General features: G+C 39.7%; 1 protein-coding gene and 1 pseudogene across 1 annotated transcript in view; one reads left to right on the top strand and one right to left on the bottom strand.

The window, feature by feature from the left end:
* Positions 1 to 22431, top strand: part of IPO11 (importin 11) — a 205851-nt gene that overhangs the window by 120817 nt on the left and 62603 nt on the right. Inside the window, 1 exon segment of the mRNA XM_043978159.1 lies at positions 16303 to 16424. Coding sequence (XP_043834094.1) covers positions 16303 to 16424 — 122 coding nt within the window.
* LOC122736128 lies at positions 1114 to 21043 on the bottom strand (annotated as a pseudogene).

Here is a 22431-nt window from a genome sequence, read left to right as displayed (position 1 = left end):
TCTGGAGGTGATCGGTGGATTCTTTCAATTTCTATTTTAGCTGCTTCTTCTAGAATTTCAGGGCAATTTTCTCTGAGGACATCTTGGAAGATGATGTCTAAGCTCTTTCCTTGATCATGGTTTTCAGGTAGACCAATAATTTTCAAATTATCTCTCCTGGACCTATTTTCCAGGTCAGCAGTTTTTCCTAGAAGATATTTCACATTGCCCTCTATTTTTTTTATTCATTTGGATTTGCTTTATTGTGTCTTGGTTTCTCATAAAGTTACTGGCTTCCATTTGTTCAGTCCTCATTCTTAGGCAATTATTTTCATCAGAGAGCTTTTGTACCTCCTTTTCCATTTGGCCAATTTGACTTTTCAAGCTGTTGAATTTTTTCTCATGTCTTTCCTGCATCACTCTCATTTCTCTTTCCATTTTTTCCTCTATCTCTCTAACTTTATCTTCAAAGTCCTTTTTGAGTACCTCTATGGCTTGAGACCAATTCATATTTTTCTTGGAAGCTTTAGATTTAGGGGCCCTGATGTTGACATCTTCCTCTGGGGGTGCCCCTTGGTCTTCCTTGTTACTGAAGAAACTTTCTATGGTCCTCACCTTTCTCTGTCTACTCATCTTGCCTTTCTTTTACTTGACTTTTAGCTCCTTAAAGTGGGGCACTGTTTCTAGGCTGCAGTATCCCAAGCTTAAGAAGTCCCAGGTAGTATGATATAAGGAGGATCAGGCTCTTCACTCGCCTAGCCTGTTCCCTGGTCCTTAGATGACCCCAGACCAACTCGCTAATCAACCAGCTTTGTGTGTTGTGCTTTTTAGCTCTGAGCCTGTGCCCCTCCCCCACCTGGGCCACTGCTACTCAAGCCTACCTCCTGGTTCTCAGCAGGAGTGTAAAATCCAAGTTCTGCCTTAGCACCAGCATAGACCCCTGTAGTCTCCCCCCTGCCCAGGGCTCAGCCCTCTCACCAGACTGTGAGCTTAGTTCCAGATGACACTGGTGCTTCAGCTGATTCAGAGGCTCTGGGGTTCCCCTTCTCTGGTGAGGCCTTCCTGGGACTGGATCTGTGTCCAGGTGACTATGGGGTTGGGCTCCACTCCTGTCTCAGCACAGCAGCTCCCTCCTTCTGACCTTCCAAGCTATTCTTGTTTAGAAGATGATTTCAGCACATTCTTCTGTGAGTTTTGCTGCTCAGGCATTTTCCTATGGCTTTATTTGGATGTTTTTTGGAGCGATCATTAGCCTTATTCCTTAGGTACTGTAAGAAGTCTTATCCGTATCAAGTAAGTAGTGCAAGTAGGATCCACATTCAAATATCTGTTAGCTTCAAGTCTGACACTGAGAGAAATTTAAATCTAGGTCTTCTGTTCTAAGCAGGAAGGAAAAAAAAGGTCCAATTTGGTTAGTATCAGGATTTCTTCAGAGTAACAAAATTCAAGAGTTTGAGAAACTAGTTTCAGAAGCAGAAATTCAGGCCAGGAGGTTAATTCTGGATCAAGAGAATAGTTACAAGGCATATTAGGGAACTGGCCTTTTTAATAATCTGTTTTCCTTTAACTTTGTCCTTCTTAAAGTGGCTGCTATGCTGATATATTCTGAGAGTGGGAAGGGGCTGCTAAGCTTCTTTGTAGCTCAGAAAGACCAATAAAGTCCATGAGTTCAGGCACTTTTCAGTGAGCTTTGGGCTGTATTGGGGGATCTCTGTGTAGATGTTTTTATGACTATTCCTCTTTAATTCTTCACTAATGACTCCATTTTCCACCAGTCATCCAGGAACTTTGCATTCATTTTATCATTGCCTAACTCTCCTAGGACTCTTTCCTGTTACAGAACTCTGAAATACTTAAGGTTTAAACTCACCATGTTAGAACTGACTAACAAAACTCTTCCACAAGCTTGCTGATGCATCACAGTTATAATTCCACTTTCCTTATCCTGAATAGACCTTCCTGCTTAATTGATGGAGATCCCCATAATCTCCCTGACTTCAGCACCTCTTTCCCCCCTCCATGGATGTGCCAACTGCCCTGGCACACCCTCTCTGAGAGTCCTATATGTGCTCATGCCCCAAGTGGTTCAGGGTCTTCCATTGGAGAGCATGTCCTCTTGCTTATCCGGCAACTCTCTGGTAGATTGCTTCCTGGGACAGTGTGTGCAGAGGAGGTCTCAGGAGACTATTGCCTGTACCTTTGTAGATTGTGTTTTACTGTGAGGATCTGCAAATCATTCAGACCTACCCTAGTGTTGCTGAGTGCTGTTCACTGGATCTCTACCATAAATTTATATGGCATTTTCTTTGTTCCCACATCCAAATATTGCTGCCAAATGTCTTAAGTTTTTTCCTTCACAATGCCTTTATATTTTAGCTGCCACCACTTAAAGTCCTCCTTATCACATAGACTATTGCTGTGGACTCCTAACTGGCTCCTCTTCTCCCTTTCTCTCCCCATGCTATGCATCAGTGCAAGCAATATCAAAAATACTGAACTGGGTGTGGATTTTGTGATCAAACCTTACTCCATCACTGGGTGACAGCCCAGGTGACTGTGGACTGGTTACTTTCCTTCTGTGGACCTTAATTTCCTTGTAAAATAAGGAACTTGATCAGATCAGGGATTTTTAACCTAGAGTCTCTGAACTTGCTTTTTTTTTTTTAACATTTGGATAACTGTTTCAGTATAATTTGTTTCCTTGGTGATCTGTGTGTTTTATTTTACTCATTTAAAATAAAACAAGAGGGGGCAGCTGGGTGCTGTAGTGGATAGAGCACCGGCCCTGGATTCAGGAGGACCTGAGTTCAAGTCCTTTGACACTTACTAGCTGTGTGACCCTGGGCAAGTCACTTAACCCTCATTGCCCCCACCAAAAAAAAAAAAAATTTTTAAATAAAAAATAAAAATAAAACAAGAGTATTCTGAGAAGTAGTCTGTAAGTCTCACCAGACTGTCAAATGGGGTCTAAGGCATACACAAGTTATGAACATATACAAGTTATGAACCTTTGGACGAAATAATCTCTGAGATTCCCTATATCTTCATTATTTTGTGATTTCTTTTATTTGCCCTGCCATAAAACCTTGAGTGGACTGCCTTTTTAAAATGTCCAGACCCTTAAAACCAGAATTCAGTGTATCCTACAATTCACACCAATTTACTTTACATCTTTATCACATACTACCATGTGGTGTAGCAGAAAGGACAGTGACTGGAAGGTTAGAGCTCCATGGTTCTCAATTCAGTTCAATACTAAAGATTTATTTTTTTTGTTTCTGTTTTTTCTTTTTTTTTTTTGTTTTTTTGTGAGGCAATTGGGGTTAAGTGACTTGCCTAGGGTCACACAGCTAGTAAGTGTCAAGTGTCTGGAGCAATATTTGAACTCAGGTTCTCTTGAATCCAGGGCCGGTGTTCTATCCACTGCGCCCCCTAGCTGCCCCTTAAAGATTTATTAAGTACCTACTATATGTCAGACACTGTCCTAAGTACTGGCAATATTAATAACAGAAAGAAAGATCCTCCCTACCCTTAAGGAGCTTACAGTCTCTTGAGGGAAGACAGCACACCAAGGGAAGCTAAAAAATTGCTGTGGGAGGGTTCCCCAGTGCAGAGGCATGGCTCCCTGTGATTGAAATCAGGCAGAGCTGTTGATGGAAAAGCAAAGTTCTGAATCACCCTTTATAAAAGAAGGCCCTGGGAGGAATTTACAGCTCTACCTATCCTCTGTCTTGGAATCAGAGGGGATAGGCAACTGAAGGTGATGAGTATCAAAAACTTGTGTCATTCATTATGTTGATGAGATTTCTGATGAGAGCCTGCTGATGGAGAGTTACCCTGGTTTCTTCCTAGTTCTGACTTGACTTCTTCTGGCTTCCATCTCTTGGTTCATAAACTAAAGCCATTGACTTAGATGACTTGGAAAGCTCCTTTTAGATGACTTATAAAATTCCTTCTACCACAAATATTTCTTTGATTATAGTTATAAAATATACCCTACTCACTCTACAAACTTGACTCCTTCATTTCTCCTTCCAGCTAGATGTGTTCTCTGAAACCCCACTTTTTTATGGTACATTGTCATCATCCTTGTCTTAAGAGTTATAGTTATTTCTGTACTTGTCTTATTCCTCCCCCACCCTACCTTCTTAAACTCCAAGAACTATTATTTATTGTTCCTAGAATATTGCCTTGCTCAGCCTTTTTTTTTTTTTTTTTTTTAGTGAGGCAATTGGGGTTAAGTGACTTGCCTAGGGTCACACAGCTAGTAAGTGTTAAGGTCTGAGGCCGGATTTGAACTCAGGTACTCCTGACTCCAGGGAAGGTGCTCTATCCACTGCGCCTCCTAGCTGCCCCCTTGCTCAGCATTTTAAAAATATATGCTTTAAAAAACTTTTTTAGTTGGTGAGAGAAAGACAACTTTGCGGTTTAAAGCTATTCTAGAAAACTAAGGATGAGTTCTGTATATTTGCAAAAAGAAGTGTTTTTTTTCTCACGAGTTTTAAATTACCCTTAAATGCTCCTAAATTTGTGTTCTAGCTAATTTTTACATTTATTTTTAACATTTCAAAGCATAAGACTTTGTTATTGGAAAGAATACTGGTCTTGGTTTCAGTATATCATACTTTAAATCCTGACTTCATCAATTATTAGTGCCATGACAATGGGCATGTCACTGAACCTCTCTAGTTTTTGTTTTGTTTGTTTGCTTTTATGGGGCAGTGGGAGTTAAGTGACTTGCCCCCAGGGTCACACAGCTAGTAAGTGTCAAGTATCTGAGGCCAGATTTGAACTCAGGTCCTCCTGACTCCAGGGCTGGTGCTTTATCCACTATGCCACCTAGCTGCCCCCTCACTGAATCTCTCTGGGCCTCAGTTTGTTCATCTCTAAAATGGGGATGATAATAACACTTGCATCACTTGCCTACCGGAATAAAATCAAATAAATTTACCAGTAATGAGTCCAGTGGATAATACAGAGGATTGAAATTTATTGTAATGTTTCCTTAGGTGTATCTGGTTAGTAGATTTTTTTTTGTCTGATTGTTGTCTGTGTAGCCTAATTCCTTTTAAAAATTTGAGTGTTGGATAAATCCTTCATAAAGATGTTTTGTTGAAAGGAATAATGTACTGATTGTTGGATTTTATTGGCATTAATTAAGAAATACACAGTGAAGAATGTTCAACACTAACTGTTCTTAAAAGCATATGTCAGGGGTGGCTAGGTGGCACAGTAGATAAAGCACTGGCCCTGGATTCAGGAGTACCTGAGTTCAAATCTGGCCTCAGACACTTAATACTTAATAATAATAATAATAGCTGTGTGACCCTGGGCAAGTCACTTAACCCCAATTGCCTCACTTAAAAAAAAAAAAGCATATGTCATAGGAGAGCGCTAGATTTTTAAATTCACTGAATTGAGGAGTTGTGAAGTTTCTTAGAAGGAATCCGTGGTCTAATTAATAGATGTCTTAGGGTGACAATTTTTTTTTGTTTGTTTGTTTTTGGTTTTTTTTTTTGTTTTTAGGCAATGGGGGTTAAGTGACTTGCCCACGGTCACACAGCTAGTAAGTGTCAAGTGTCTGAGGCCGGATTTGAACTCAGGTACTCCTGAATCCAGGGCCGGTGCTTTAACCACTGCGCCATATAGCTGCCCCTGACAATTTTGTTTAAATGAATTTTTCATAGGTTTTGTGACAAAATAATTATTAATAATGGATTTCTTGGGCCACCCAGAGATCACTTTCTCAGTCCTTTTTCCCTCCCACTCCAGAAAGTCTAGTCTTCTTCATCAAATCTCATCTGGGACTAACCCAAGGGAACAAAAGGACTGGATTGATAAAATTAAACCATATTTAGAGAATGGACTTTTCCTTGAGCAAGTTGAGTGAAGGGTTTTTTGCATTCTTTTCTTTGGTGTCATCAGTAAGAGTTCATTTTAATGTAGAACACAGTTCAAGTCATGTCAACCAATAGAGTTCAATGATGTAACCAATTGGATTTGTTTGATATATAATGATCCAATTAGATTTGGTCAATGTGTAATGACCCCTTCTATCAAAATAGGATAAACACCCTTGGAAAACTCCAAGGGAGGGTTTCTGGGGGGTCTTTGGAACTTCTCTTTTGGTTCTCTGAGACCACATTGTTTCTGTCTCTCTCACTGTCTCTCTTGGGACTCCTTGAGCACAAGCTGTTTCTTTAGGAGACAGCATGGGTCTTTTTGGGCTTTTCTCCTGCTCCAGCTAACTGGCATGATGATGCTCTCTCTCTGCTTTCTCTTCTATGTGGCCTGGGAGCATGAGAAGTTAGGGAGACACATGGTCAATCCTTTACTGGTATAATATTGATAAATTATTATGCTTACCCCAAACTGGTATCAATAGCAGTTAATTTAAAACAAACCACACAGTTTAAACCATTTATCACATTCATACTATACCCATACTAGACCTAGGAGAAAAACAAAAGTAAACTCTTATTGAATAATGGTGGGGAAAATGCCTCCTAATTTCTCATTCCTTCTATTTGTTTTATTTCTTTTTTGTAATTTTTATTATATGTAATTATATAAGAATATTATATAATATTATTTGAGTATTTCCTAAAATTTCCTAAAATATCTGCTAAGACTATATGACAAAATTAGATATTACATCTGTCCCTTAATTTTAATTGGTTCTTAGAATAACATTATAAAAGTAGTTCAGATCATCATTGATTATGCATTTTGCATCCTGGGCAATTGATTCAATTTCTTTTGTGGTCGGCTTTCATTAATTATAATATTACAAAATAGTATTGTTTGGGGGCGGTGCTTTTAATCATACCTGTATTTTGGTATCAAGTCATCTATGAATATTAGTAGACATCCCTTAGAAGGGGAGAGAGATGCTCCATTATATTCTCTTAAACTTTATTTCACAGACCATGTCATGGGCAGGTGTTTCTGAAAGCTGTAGCAACCATTTTTTGTTGTTGTTCTTTTGTGAAAATGATCACCATTATAAAACTGTTTCAAAATTTATTGCCTTTGATGAATTACCATATTTAGTTTCAAATTGTTTTTTAAATAAAATTTTTATAATTTCCCCAATAATATATGTATAAGTTAATTTACTTAAATTATTGTTACCTTACAGACTAATTTCCTGATTTTCTAGGATCAATAAGAATATCGATAAAAGGTTAATCTTAAGTGATTAACAGTATGAGGTCATTTGCATTTCTTAAGGGAAATTAAAAAATGAGAGTTCATTGTACTTCATACCTCATTCAGGAGAGTAAAATCATCAGGGAAATTTTTGTGGAGTGCTAATGGGTTTTGGTTTTTTTAGGATCACAGATATAAATTCAGCTGAAAGTGACCTAAAAGGCCATCTAGTCCAACTTGCTAATTTTATAGATGAGGATACTGAAGACCAAGGATAAGAAAGGTGACCATAGCTCTCACTTGTAGTAAGCATCAGAGAGTAGATTTGAACCAGGGTTCTCTCACTGCAGAACCAAGTCCCCATAAAGTTTCCCTAAAGGAAGGAAATGTTTCCAATTTCTTAGGGTTTTTCCCCCCACCTCTCACTAGAGCAGTGATTGTGATTTCCTTTTATCCATCTTCCAAATAATTTAATATTTTATTTTTTGTATCATAGCTTTAGAGTCAGAAAGAGCTTTAGAGGTCACTTCAACCCTCACTTAACAGAAGAGAGTCCAGAGAGATTAATTGTTTCCTTTGTCACAGACGAGTGAGTAATAAACTGGGATGGTGTGTGTGTGTGTGTGTGTGTGTGTGTGTGTTAGAGAGAGAGAGAGAGAGAGAGAGAGAGAGAGAGAGAGAGAGAGAGAGAGAGAGAATTGGGTTTAAGTGACTTGCCCAGGGTCATACAGATAGCAAGTATCAAGTGTCTGAGGCTGGATTTGAACTCAGATCCTCCTGACTCCAGGGCTGGTACTCTATCCACTGTGCCACCTAGTGCCACCCCCCCCCCTTTTCTATTTTTTTTTTTGACTAGGATGCTTTTAAAAATTAAACTTAAAAAAAAAGACATTGACTTGTGCTTCCTCCTTCCTCTCATTCCATTGGGGTGCTGGGATGAAAAAAAAATTACCTCATTGGCCCTGTTCAAAGAGTAATGAATCTCATTCTGTACCCTGAAGCCATCACTTCTGTGCTAGGGTGTGGCTAGCATATGTTGTCATCAGATCTCTTGAATTATGGATGGTCATTGTATTGATCAGACTCTTAACAGTTTTCAAAGTCTTTACAATGTGGCTGTTAATGCACCTGTTTCTTTTTTCTTTGTTTTGCTCATTTTATTCTTTGTCAATTTATAATTTATCATAATTTCAAAGTATCTCATCATGCCAGCCCAAATTTATTTCTGGGTTAAAGAGGAAAAAAATGGTTAAATCAGTACTTCATATGGTTTCTTCATTCAAGAGAATAACAATTTTTCTATAGTACAGAATTCACATGTCATTTATTTTCCCAGCTATGGAACTCATGTTTGATGGCATAACTTGTAATGGTTTGTAGATTGATAAATACTTTTCAATATTATTATTATTATTATTAATTTTTTTTTTTTTAGTGAGGCAGTGGGGGTTAAGTGATTTGCCCAGGGTCACACAGCTAGTAAGTGTTAAGTGTCTGAGGCTGGATTTGAAATCCGGTACTCCTGACTCCAGGGCCAGTGCTTTATCCACTGTACCACCTAGCTGCCCCAATACTTTTCAGTATTAACAAGGCTTCCATCTAGATTTTAAAATAGGGGGGGAAAAAACCCAGCATGTACTTTAGGAGAATGGATTTTTGTCTCAAAAGTAAAGATTCTTATTCTTCTTTGCTCCTCTCCCCTTTCTTTCCCATTTTTACATGTTATGTCATTGACATCCTAGTGTGAGAAACAGGCTTATGTCCAAAACTAAACTCATTATCTTTCCCTGAAATCCTCCTTTCTTACAATTCCCTTTTTCTTTTGAAGGTTCTGTAGTGTTTCAGTCATCTAAAAATCTTCATCCTCTCTCAACCAAGCCAACTGACAGATCTTGCTGTTCTTCTTTTTGCAACAATCACACCTGACTCCTCTTCTTATGCATCTACTACCTTAGTCTAATTTCTCATCACCTCTTGCCTAGATGATTGCAACAGCCTCCTGATTAGTCTTTCTTCTTCAAGTTTCTCATCACTTCCATCCATTTCGCATATTCCTGCCACAGTAAATTTTCTTAAGTTCAGATCTAACTATGTGACTCTCTTAGCCAACTCCAGTGACTTCCTATTGCCTATAAAGTAAAATATATATCCCTCTAACTTTTAAAGCCTTATAAACTTACCCTCAACCCACCTTTGCAGCCTCATTAAACCACCCAACTACTGTTTCCTTCTGAACTTGTTCCTCACTCAGCCTAGGGCCTTGACTGTTCTTTACCCTGGAATGTTAAACCTATGTGCAGATTCCTTCCTTAGGCCCACTAGCTTTGTGACTTGGAACTGGGTAGTGAAGGACAGAGCTATAGTTTGGCTCCTGTTCTTGCAGCCTGCACAAGGTCTTCCATATGGGTGAGGGGTGGGACAAGCAAGTTCTTCCTCTTATGGTACAATGGGGTTCTTGTTTCAGTTCCTGCTTTTATTGCTTTGTGCACTCCTGGCCAGATCCCCTTTCCAGTGCCCACAGACCTCTTAATAATTGCCTCAGTTTCTTCTCCCTTGTTCTCCTTTTTCCTACCTTCCTCTTCTCCTTCCCTTCACTTCCTTTCAATTCCTCTCTCTCTCTCTCTCTCTTTTTTGTTTTTGGTGAGGCACTTGGGCCTCTCATCTGTTGCTATTTTCTAGTATGCCACTTACAAAATCTTTTCAATTTTATCAAATTTTTGTGTACAGTATATGGTATTGGTAGTACTGGTTGATAGATAAGAAAATGAAATTAGTATTCTCATGGGTCTCACAGTGAGTGGTGGGTTGTCCCACATAACAGCATCACCTATAATAAAAAAAATTGATGATAACTTAATAAGAGAAATGAGGGTGCAGTAGGATAGATCATTACGGTGGTTTGGATCAGGGCTGGTTTTGTGAAGGTCAAACATAGGCTTTAATGGATGGAGAGGATTTCAGAGTGGTGTTTGAGTGGGGATATCATTCTATGCATACTGAACAGCATGAACAGTTTTGGGGCAGTGAGAGACATGTATGGATATGGGGAGAGTAAGTAGTGTAACATGGGTAGAATAGTGCATGTTGAGGGAAATAGAAGTAAAGCTAGAAAACCAGGGAGGTCTCAGATTCTGAAGGGCTTGGAATACTAGGCTAAGGAACCTGAAAAAAGAGCATTTTTTTTTCCTCAGTGGGCTACAGGGAACTCTTGGAGAGTTTGGAGTAAAGGGGCAATTAAGTGGTGCAGTGGATAGAGCCCTGGGGCCTGAAGTAAGGGAGACCTGAGTTCACATCTGGCCACAGACCCTGGGCAAGTCATTTAACCTCTGTTTGCTTCAGTTTCCTCATCTATAAAATGGGGATAATAGCACCAACCTCCCAGGCTTGTGATGAGGGTCAAATAAAATAATAATTGTAAAGGACTTAGTATATTAAGTGCTGTGTAAAGGTTATTTATCATCATCATCAGATTGCTTTATATAAGGAGCATTAATCTGGTCACTGTATAAAGAAATTCTTGGAGGAGGCAGAAAACAGAGACAGGATGACCGGCTAGTGGGCTATTGCAGGGGACTAGGTGAGGGGGGCATATAATAGGGTATTGGAAATAGAGGGGAAGTGGGTGGATTAAACAGATATTGCTTAGCTAGAATCCCTAGAACTTGGTAAATGGTTGGCTCTTGGGGAGCAGGTAGAAGAAAAAGTCGGTGAATGAACAAATGAATGGCATTACAGACATAAACTGGAAAGTCAAAAGAAAAAGCAGAAATATAATTTTTCTTGGTATACACTGAATTTGAAGTTCTGGTAGAACATTGAGATGGAGATGACTCAGATATTTGGAAATATTCAATAGGCATTTGCAAACTTAGGTTTGTAGTACAGGAGAAATAGTTGAAGCTGTGGCAGTGAATTGCAGTGGTAGGTGAAATAGAATAAAGAGAGAAAAGCTGAAGACAGTCTCAGGCACCCGAAATGTTTATAAAGAAGTAGAGCCAGGAAAGGAAATAGAGCCTTTAATGAAGAAAGAAGAATCAAATGTTGGATATTTTTTGCTTCACTAAAATGTAAGTTCTTGTAGGCAGAGACTTTTTGCTTTTTTGTCTTTGTCTCTGTAGTGTTTAACATAGTGTCTGCTACGTGATAGGTATTTGATTTAAATTATTTTTATTGGAAACCTAAGGAGAAGAGTGAATCCGGAAATGCTAGTATTAGGAGGTAGGTGACAGAATTAGAAGCAGCAATTTGCATTCAGAGTTTATTACTTCTCAAATCTACATAAATCATCAGCATTTCTATATGTGACCCACAAAGGCCAACAGCAAGAGATAGGGGAAATTCCATTTAAAATAACTATAGTCAGCGTAAAATATTTTGGAATCTACCTGCCAAGGCAAACTCAGGAACTATATGAACACAATTACAAAATACTTTTCACACAAATAAAAGCAGATCTAAATAATTGAAAAATATCAATTGCTCATAGATAGGCCTAGATAATATAATAAAAATGAGAGTTCTACCTAACTTAATTTACTTATTCAGTGCCATGCCAGTCAAACTACCAAAGATTATTTTATAGAAGCTAGAAAAAATAACAAAATTCATCAGGAAGAACAAAAGGTCAAGGAATATCAAGGGAATTAATGAAAAAAAAAATGCACAGGAAGGTAGGCTAGCTGTACCAAATCTAAAACTGTATTATAAAGGGGCAGTCATCAGAACTATTTGGTACTGGCTAAGAAATCGAGTGGTGGATCAGTGGAATAGGTTAGACACACAAGACACAGTAGTAAATGACTATAGTAATCTCCTGTTTGATAGACTCCAGCTTCTGAGATAAGAACTCACTATTTGATAAAAACTGCTGGGAAAACTGGAAAGTAGTACGGCAGAAACCAGGGATAGACCAACATCTTACATTGTATGCCAAAATAAGGTCAAAATGGGTGCATGATTTAGACATAAAGGGTGATACCACAGGCAAATTAGGAGAAGAAGAAATAGCTTACTTCTCAGATCTATGGAGAGGATAAGAATTTCTGACCAAACAAGAGATAGAGAATATTATGAAATGCAAAATGGTTCATTTTGATTACATTAAATTAAAAAGGGTTTGTACAGATAAAACCAATTCAGCCAAGAAGCAAAGCAGAAAGCTGGGGAACAATTTTTACAACCAATCTTTCTCATAAAGGCCTCATTTTAAAAATGTATAGAGAACTGAATCAAATATATAAGAATATAAGTCATTCCTCAATTGGGAAATGGTCAAAGGATATGAACAGGGAGTTTTCAGATGATGAAATTAAAGCTATCTATTGCCATATGAATAAATGCTCTAAATCACTATTGATTAGAAAAATGCAAATTAAAACAACTTTGAGGTGTACTACCTCACACCTATTAGAGTGGCTAATATGACAAAAAAGGAAAACGAGAAGATGTGGGAAAATTGGAGCACTAATGCATCGTTGGTGGAGTTGTGAACTGATCCAACCGTTCTGGAGAGCAATTTAGAACTATGCCCAAAAGGCTATAAAACTATGCATACCCTTTGACCCAGTAATACCATTACTAGGTCTGTATCCCAAAGAGATCATAAAAAAGGGATAAGGACCCCCATGTACAAAAATATTTATAGCAGCTATCTTTGTGGTGGCAAAGAATTGGAAATTGAGGGGATGCTCATCAATTGGGGAATGGCTGAACAAATTGTAATATATGGATGTAATGGAATATTATTGTGCTATAAGAAATGATGAGCAGGCAGATTTCAGAAAAACCATAAAAGACTTAAATGGATTGATGCAGAGTGAAGTGAGCAGAACCAGAAAAATGTTGTAAACACTCAACAGCAACACTGTGTGATGATCAACTGTGAAAGACTTAGTCTTCTTAGCAATACAACGATCCAAAACAATTCCAAAGGATTCATGATGGAAAATGCTCTCCACATCCAGAAAAAAAGACCTGTGGAATCTGAGTGCAGATTGAACCATACTATTTTCACTTTTTTTGTTTTGTTTTGTTTTTCTTTCTTGTGGTTTTTCCCTTTTGTTCTGATTCTTTCACAACATGACTAAATGTCAAAATATGTTTAACTTGATTGTACATATATATAGCCTATATCAGATTGTTTGCTGTCTTGGGAAGGGGAAGGGAAGGGAGGGTGGGAGAAAAATTTGGAACTCAAAATCTTATGAAAATGTTGAAAACTATCTTTACATGTAACTGGAAAAAAATAAAATACTATTAACATTAAAAAAAATTTTAAATGGCATACTTCTATGGGAGAGGCAGAGAGGCAGGAAGATGGTAAAAGGTGACATTCCACGGGGAGGAATGAATTCTTTATAAAAACCAAAGATTAAAAAACAATATATTAGTTTATTTAGGGGAAAAAAACCCAAAAAACCAGTGTTCATCATTTCTCTCTCTGGAGATGGATAAAATTTTTCCTCATGGGTCCTGATGAATTGTCTTGGATCATTGTCTTGATCAGAGTGGCTAAGTTTTTCCACAGTTGATCATTGTTATATGGAATGACTGTTTCAATTGAGTGCTGAGAATGGAAGGTCAGATAAGTCAGTATTGAGGATTGAGTGTGTGGTAAGAACATTTTAAGTACATTGGGTATAGACTACTTTTTCAAGAAGCTTGATGGTAAAAGTGGGAAGAAAGATGTAGCATTTATTCTTTTTATACCTTTTGTGATGATCTTATACATCATAAGTTCATGTTGTTCAATTTCAGCTAGGCCCTCACTACAGCAAAGCAGTCCTTTCATTCCAAAATAATTTATGCCCTTTCTTGTTCTCCACTGAAGCTATTCCAAACCTTTTTTCTCTCTTTAAGCTTCTTATGTTTTCCTTTTAGTCCTCTTACTTCTTAAAGGACTGAGTAAATTGAAGCCAATTTGATGTGATTTCTCTTCATCTCAAAACCCCTTGATAGCTTCCACAACTCTTTCTTTCCCCCATCACTGATAATAAGGTGGCTTTTACCTATTCTCTCTACATGTGTTCTTTTCCCCGTCCCCCTTCTCTATTCACAAGATTGCATACTGTCCTCTCCCTGAATCTCCGTTTACTTTCCTATTACCTTCAGACTTGCTCCTATCTCTCCTCCATTCTTTTGGGGGGGGGGGCAATATGGGTTAAGTGACTTACCCAAGGTCACACAGCTAGTTAGTGTCAAGTGTCTGAGCCTAGATTTGAACTCGGGTCCTCCTGAATCCAAGGCCAATATTTTATCCACTGTGCCACCTAGCTGCCCTTCTCCTCCATTCTTAAAAGATGTTTTACCATTCTCTTAATTTATTATCTTCTGTCTTCCCTCCCTTTCTCAGCTAGACTTCCCAGAAAAAGCTATCAGCCCTTGTTGCCTCTACTTCTCTCCCTCCCCAACCTTTTGCATTCTGGCTTTTGATTATTCAAAACAGATCAATGATTTCTTTTTTTTTTTTTTTTAGTGAGGCAATTGGGGTTAAGTGACTTGCCTAGGGTCACACAGCTAGTAAGTGTTAAGTGTCTGAGGCCGGATTTGAACTCAGGTACTCCTGACTCCAGGGCCGGTGCTCTATCCACTGTGCCATCTAGCTGCCCCAATGATTTCTTAATGAACAATTTGTATGGTCTTTTCCCTGCCCTAAACCCTTTTTTACTTAGCCACTGCACTTGACGCTGTTAAATACTCTCTTCTCCTGTATACCTCTCTTCTTGGGTTTTCCTCCTACCTATCTGAGCAACCGTTCCTTCACAACTCCTTTATAGGTTCTTTATTTATATGATGCTCCCTAACTCTTTTAATAGTTTCCAAAGCTCTGTCCTGGGTTCCTTTTCTCACTGTATACTTCTGTCAGTAAGCTCATCAACTCCCCAGGAGCTGGTATCTATATGTCAATGATATTACTTATTATCTATTTGTCTGTCTGTCTGTCTATATCTATCTATCTATCTATCTATCTATCTATCTATCTATCTATCTATCTATCTATCTATCTATCTATCTATCTATCTATCTATCTATCTATCTATCCTGTCTTTCCTCTGAACTTCAGGCTTGCATCACTAGCTTCTGTTGGATCGCATGTCCTGGAGACATCTCAAACTCAGTATGTCTAGAGCAGAAATCATTATCTTCCTTGAGTTGCACTCCCACCACATGCTCTACTCCATCCTTTTGCCAAGTTGGCCTGTATCTTAGAGGGATTTTCCATTATCTTACTTTTGTAACTTTGTCATTTTCCTAGACTCCTCATTCTTCCTCATACCATGAGTCCATTCATTTGCCAAATATTGCCATGTCTCCCTTCACAAAATTGTTTGTTGTTTCTACCTCTACAACATCCTTTAACATATAGCACCCTAGTTCAGGCCCTCATCACCTCTCCCTTAGATTATTGCAATAGCTTCTTAATTGGTCTCTCTGCCTCAAGTTTATTGCTATTCCAATCCATCCTCCTTGCTGTTACCAAAGTGATTTTCCTTAAATGTGAATCTGACCATGTCACCTCCTCCAACCCAACCAATTGCTAATGTCTCCCTGTTGCTTCTAGGATAAAACTTAACTCCTCTGCTAGCTTTTAAAGATTTTCACAGCTTGATGCCAACCTATCTTTTTAGCCCATCCACACTGACCATCTCTTCATTCCTCATATACATCTCTCTCTTCCTGTCTCCTCTCCCTTTCCCTCTTCCACTCTCCCTCTCTTCCTCCCTCTGCATATTTCCCTTTGTATGTACTGCCACATCTCCCGTGTCTAGAGTACACATTGTCCTCACTTCCACATCTTGGCATCTTCTTGTCTTCCTTTAAAACAAAGCTCTAGCCCCATGTTTTCCGTGAAGCCTCTCCTGATTGTCCCAACTACTAGTGCCCTTCATTCCAAATGACCTTTATTGTTAAATGTTTTTCATGTACATATATATGAATATATTCTCTTTTCAGTTGGAATGTAAGCTTTTGTTATCTAGGGATAAAAAGGATTAATTGATAATTAATCAATACAAATTGGTATTAATTAATACAAATATGCCCAGCAATTAGCATAGTTTCTGGCACATAGGAGGTATTCAATGGATGTTAGTTAATTGATTTTAGACTTAAATAATATCCAGTCTCAATTGATTTTAAATATCTTGAGTTTCCTCTTTTTTCATTTTGCAGATGGACCAGCTTCTGGGTAACATGATTGAAATGTGGGTTGATCGCATGGACAGCATTACCCAACCAGAAAGAAGAAAACTTTCTGCTCTGGCATTACTTTCATTGTTACCATCTGATAATGGGTGAGTGGTTAATATTCTTCCTTGAAAAGAAAATTTGTTATACTGGTTTCCCTGTCAGTCTGTCAATATAGTGAGAATGCCAGATTTTTAAAATATATATGCGTATAGGTATGTGTATTCTCTCAATCAGGTAATTAAAAAAAAAACAAACTACCTCAGATTGTATATGTCAACAGGTCATTTTTTCCTAGAGTCACAACTTTTACTTCTTGGAGCTATCTAGCTATTTGGAACAAATTTCATCATTGCATAACAAAATTTCAGTTGAAAAATGTGTGAATGTTTCGGAAAAATCGTTCTTTTGGTTATATTAATACATTTTGTTTTTATTCCTGTATACATTCTCAGATTGTTCATCATTGTATCTGGCTTCATTGTAGAATATTGATGCATTTAATATCTAATTCTTCATACTCGTGGTAGATATTTAAAATGTCTTATTTTCTATTAAGTAAGCCAAAAGTGTGAATACTTTATTTATATTTATCTTGTCTTTTAGGATTATATTTAGAGAAACTTAGAAGTTGCCTTTCTGATTCCTAAGCCCTTGAAGTTAATGCATATCTTTTTTTTTTTTTTTTGCATAGCAATTTAGTTTAGCATCTTTGATAAGTTTTGAATTTTAGCATTTGCAACAACGGAATGTATTGACCAGGAGAATGGCATCTATTATCCTTTTTTTTCTTTTAGTTCTTTTTTTTTTAAATTTTTTTGAAGTGTGACAATTTTCTTACTGCTTAGGATATTAATTTAGTATTATAGAAAATAAAACGTAAAGTTACATCTTGGAAAGAGAAGAATCATGCTATGACAGATTTGGTCTTTCTGCTGTGAGGTACCTTGCAGAGCTGTCTAAATCTAATGCAGTGAGAAAAACCTATTACAATCATTCTGATATGTGTGTTATGAATGGAAACATTTCTTCATGGTATTAAAAATTAATAAGTGCCTCTGTTTACTAAATGTTAATTTATTAACTACAGGTTCACATATTCAAAGGTCAAAATACTCAACATTACAGTTACTGTCCTTTTTATTTCTTTTAGAAATGAAGTATCAGAGCTGTATCATTCATATACATATTTATATTTTATGTAAATAAAGAATATCTTGTACTCTGGTGGAAAAATAATGACTTGGGGATTATTAAGACTCTTATAAACATAAACATTTATTTTGTTTGAGTATCAGACTTTGATTATAGCAACATGATCTCTACAACTACATATTGATGTCATAACTGATTGCAATGTCAGTACAAGACCTGGATTACTGTTTACTAGAACGACCAGCCTTCTGTTTAGTTTAGATAGAGAGATCTATTTGTCCATCATTGTCTCTGAGAATAATTGAAATAAAACTTAATTTATATAAGTGATTTAAAAAATAAATAGACCATAAACATCTCAGACTTAGCTTCATAATTTTTTACCATAGTAAAAATATAGATAGAGATCCATGAATTTAATTTTAAAAGATGCACGTGAATGTATAGGATGTGATGATCTTGGATTCTTAGTGATTTGACCAATTTCTAGCTTTTGTTGTAAAACCTTATATCTCCCATAACTTCCGTAGAGCATCTTTTCTTCCTATTATCCCATGCCATCATATTTGTTCTCCTGTTCAATTTGATTTCTTACAAATATGCGTAAGGCTTTTGTGTCCCATCCCACTGCACAATTTTAAAAACATAATGAAGATGGGGCGGCTAGGTGGCGCACCGGCCCTGGATTCAGGAGTACCTGAGTTCAAATCTGACCTCAGATACTTGACACTTATTAGCTGTGTGACCCTGGGCAAGTCACTTAACCCCCATTGCCCCACCCCCAAAAAAACATAAACACAAAAAAACCCCATAATGAAGATTACAGTCAAATGTATTTCAGACTTTCCTAATGCTACATAAACAACAAGGGAAGTATAAAGAAATTTATCATTATTACTGAAATAGCACTTTAGATAATCTCTTTCCAAGGGGGTATATATTTAAAGGTGTTAATAGATGCAGCATTATCTAAGTAATTCAGGTCATTCACTGAATCAATAAGAATTGATTAAGTACCTACCATATATTAGTCACTATCACATACTATTTATTAATCACTATGTTAAGCACAGGTGATACAAACATAATAGTGAGACCATTTCCTGGAACTTCTATTATATGAGGGCAATTTAACATGTTCATGAATAAATTCAGGGGATACACACACACACACACAAATACCACAAATATGTTTTATGATACAAATGTTTCATGTAATAAATATTGCTATAGTTGGGCGACATGATACTACCAACTGAGTGAACTGATCTCTTGAAGTAGGTGATACCTAAGCAGAGCCACAAAGGGAGGTATCCTTGGTTGCAAGAGATGGAAAGATGAAAAACATTCTAAGCATGGAAGGACATCCTGTGCAGGAGCACAGAGGAGAGAAATCTTGTATCTTCTTTCTTTTATAGATCTGTGGCTTGCTTGCCCTTCTGTGCACTCACACAACCACCACCTCTGTTTAGGCCCTCACTACTTCTTACCAAGACTGTCTCAAGTGTTTACTCACTTCAGCTCATCTTCTACTCGGCAGTCAAAGTGATTTTCTAAAAGTGTGGTTCTGGCCTTATCCTCTGCTTAATAACCTCAATTCGTTTTCTGTTACCTTTAGGATCAGATAATAAGTTCTTTGTTTTTCACATTTAATGCTTTTTGTAGCCTGGCCAGCCTTACTGACCTACATGTTATTCTTTACAAGAGGCACTCTATCTCCCTTGCATTGGCTGTTCCACACAACTTGAATGCTCTTCCTCCTAACTTGTAATTCTTAGACTCTCTGACTTTAATGCTAATGTCAAGTATCACCTCCAGGAACCCTTTCCTAGTCTCCCTGCTTGTTAATGTCATTTACTCTAAGGTTGCCTTGCATCTTTTCTCTCTATCATGTATGTTATGATTTACATATGTTATCTCTCCAGATAGAATGTCAGGGCAAAGACTGTTTTTCTTTTTATGCTCACACTTAGCACAGTATCTGACATGTAGTCCATATTTAATAAATATTTGTTGTATTGATTGTATATAAGAATAGAAAGTAGGTCATATTGGCTAGAATGGATATGCATGTATGATAGAGTAATGTGTAATCAGCCTGGAAGGTAGGCTGCTATCAGATCATAATGTACTTTAAATGTATTAAGTCAGTTTATATGCATTTTAAAGTTCTTGTTCTGAAAACCAATTATTCCTTTGTTATTTATTTACTTTGGTAAATTTTGCTGTTTTTAATTGTTAAAATGAAAAAAATTGTGGCAAGTGTATATTCTAGTTCTTTGAGCAGACAGCTTGCATCGAGAGAGTTATACCAACTGCTTGGAAGTCTGAGAAGTATTGGATTATTATCTCCTGCTAGAGGCATACATGAAGAGGAAGAAGTTACTAATTACCTTAACTAGTGAAAGTATAAAACCAAGAGACTCAAGCAGATAGCTTTGTGAGAATTTTTTGCTTATCCTCCATTCTTTTTTAGGGGGGTGGTGAGGGTTAAGTGACTTGCCCAGGGTCACACAGCTAGTTAAATATCAAGTGTCTGAGGCTGGATTTGAACTCAGGTCCTCCTGAGTCCAGGGCTGGTGCTTTATCAGCTGTGCCCCTGTCCTTAATTCTTTTTTTTGCGGGGGGAGGGGGGAGTCCCTACTGGAACCGTTTATTTAGTAACACATTTCCCTCCTTAGCTCCCACTGTCCCCGCCCCCCTCCTCAGCGCCCACTGTCCCCGCCCCCCTCCTCAGCACCCACTGTCCCCGCCCCCCCTCCTCAGCGCCCACTGTCCCCGCCCCCTCCTCAGCGCCCACTGTCCCCGCCCCCCTCCTCAGCGCCCATTGTCCCCGCCCCCCCTCCTCAGCGCCCACTGTCCCCGCCCCCTCCTCAGCGCCCACTGTCCCCGCCCCCCTCCTCAGCGCCCACTGTCCCCGCCCCCCCAACTCAGCGCCCACCACCCCCACCCCCGCCCCCTCCCTGGCCGCCAATGTCAGGGGCTCCAGACCTCATGATGGGCGTGATGTACGTCTAGTATTTGGCAAAGAAGGTCTTCTGCTCCTAGGGGTTCTTGGCCTCCTGGGCTTGTTCCAGCTCCAGATGCTCAATGAACGCAGCAGTCTCCAGCCAGGCGCAGAGTGGAGGCTGTAGCTGGACTGTGGTTTTGAACAGCTCCAAGTCCCCGTCCTCCATTTCATGGCCCCGGTAGGCTCCGTCACCACAGAGAGGTGGGACTCGACCAGGGAGCACGCGCGGAAGGGGGGTGGGGGGGAAGAAGGAAGGAGGAGGAGTGGCCTGCGGCTACCACGCCCTCAGTGGCCCCTGGCTTCCAGGGTACGAGCCATTCAGAGCCGCCATGTCCGGAAGCTGGCCCTTGCTGATCCTCCATCAGCTGTGGTGAGGGTGATGGTCCGGTCCTGCATTCCATGTTAGGAAGCCCCGTTTCCGGAAGTGGACGCTATTGTCTGCTTTAAAGGAATGTTCCAGCAGCAGCCCCGTGGTGGGCCCACAGCCTTCAGCCGCAGCTGCTCCCCCGGAACCGTGCCGGGCGCCACCAGCAGCAGGAGCGGGAGCCAGGGGGCCGCCATCTCTGCCTGCTGGTGGTGCTCACGTGACCGCGCGGCTCCCTCTGGGAGAGGGCGAAAACAACCTCTGCGCCTGCGCCCCTCTCCTGTAGTTCATTTTTGTTTGGTTGGTTTTTGGTTTTTTTGGTGAGGCAATTGGGGTTAAGTGACTTGCCCAGGGTCACACAGCTAGTAAGTGTCTGAGTGACATTTGAATTTAGGTCCTCCCAACTTGAGGGCCAGTGCTTTATTCATCGTGCCACCTACCTGCCTCCATTTTGAGAACTAGATAAAGAGCTCATTTTTACATCTCACTTTATTCAGTATTTAGTATGCCAGTATAAATCTTCTGGATTTCTATCTTCCATAGAACTCAACTCTTCTCGTCTCCCTCTCCGTCTCCGTCTCCCTCTCCCCTCTCCGTCTCCTTCTCCCTCTCTCTCTCCGTCTCCTCCCTCTCCCTCTCTCTCTCCGTCTCCTCCCTCTCTCTCTCCATCTCCTTCTCCCTCTCCCTCTCCCTCTCTCCTCTCCGTTTCCCTCTCCCTCTCCGTCTCCGTCTCCCTCTCCCTCTCCCTCTCCTTCTCCCTCTCCGTCTCCGTCTCCCTCCCTCTCCGTCTCCGTCTCCGTCTCCCTCTCCGTCTCCGTCTCCGTCTCCCTCTCTCTCCGTCTCCGTCTCCGTCTCTCTCTCCGTCTCCCTCTCCGTCTCCCTCTCCGTCTCCGTCTCCGTCTCCCTCTCCCTCTCCCTCTCCCTCTCCCTCTCCCTCTCCCTCTCCGTCTCCGTCTCCGTCTCCCTCTCCTTCTCCCTCTCCGTCTCCCTCTCCCTCTCCGTCTCCCTCTCCTTCTCCCTCTCCTTCTCCCTCTCCTTCTCCCTCTCCCTCTCCCTCTCCCTCTCCCTCTCTCTCTCCCTCTCTCTCTCCCTCTCTCTCTCTCCGTCTCCGTCTCCCTCTCCGTCTCCCTCTCCCTCTCCCTCTTCCTCTCCCTCTCCCTCTCCCTCTCCCTCTCCCTCTCCCTCTCCCTCTCCGTCTCCCTCTCCCTCTCCCTCTCCCTCTCCCTCTCCCTCTCCCTCTCCCTCTCCCTCTCCGTCTCCCTCTCCCTCTCCCTCTCCCTCTCCTTCTTTCCTCCCCTCCCCTCCTGGCCCGTCTCTTTTCTTTAAGCCTGATCTCTTCAGATCTAGCCATAGGACTTGCCCAGTCACACAGCTAGTATCGAGTGTTTGAGGCTGGATTTGAATCCAGGTCCTCCTGACTCCAGGGCTGATGCCCTATCCACATTATTGAATCTTTAGGCACTTTTGAAAGGTATTTAAAGAGTTTTGATTACAGGATACAAGGTTGAGTCATTGTCTCTCTGTTATAATGTCCTTAATTTTGTAGTATCCTAAGAAAGATTTAATATTAGAATTCTGGAAACTG

This window comes from Dromiciops gliroides, chromosome 1 (assembly GCF_019393635.1).
Source record: "Dromiciops gliroides isolate mDroGli1 chromosome 1, mDroGli1.pri, whole genome shotgun sequence".
Lineage (NCBI taxonomy): Eukaryota > Metazoa > Chordata > Mammalia > Microbiotheria > Microbiotheriidae > Dromiciops > Dromiciops gliroides.
Note: the sequence above shows the minus strand (reverse complement) of the source record. Positions and strands in the feature narration are given on the sequence as shown.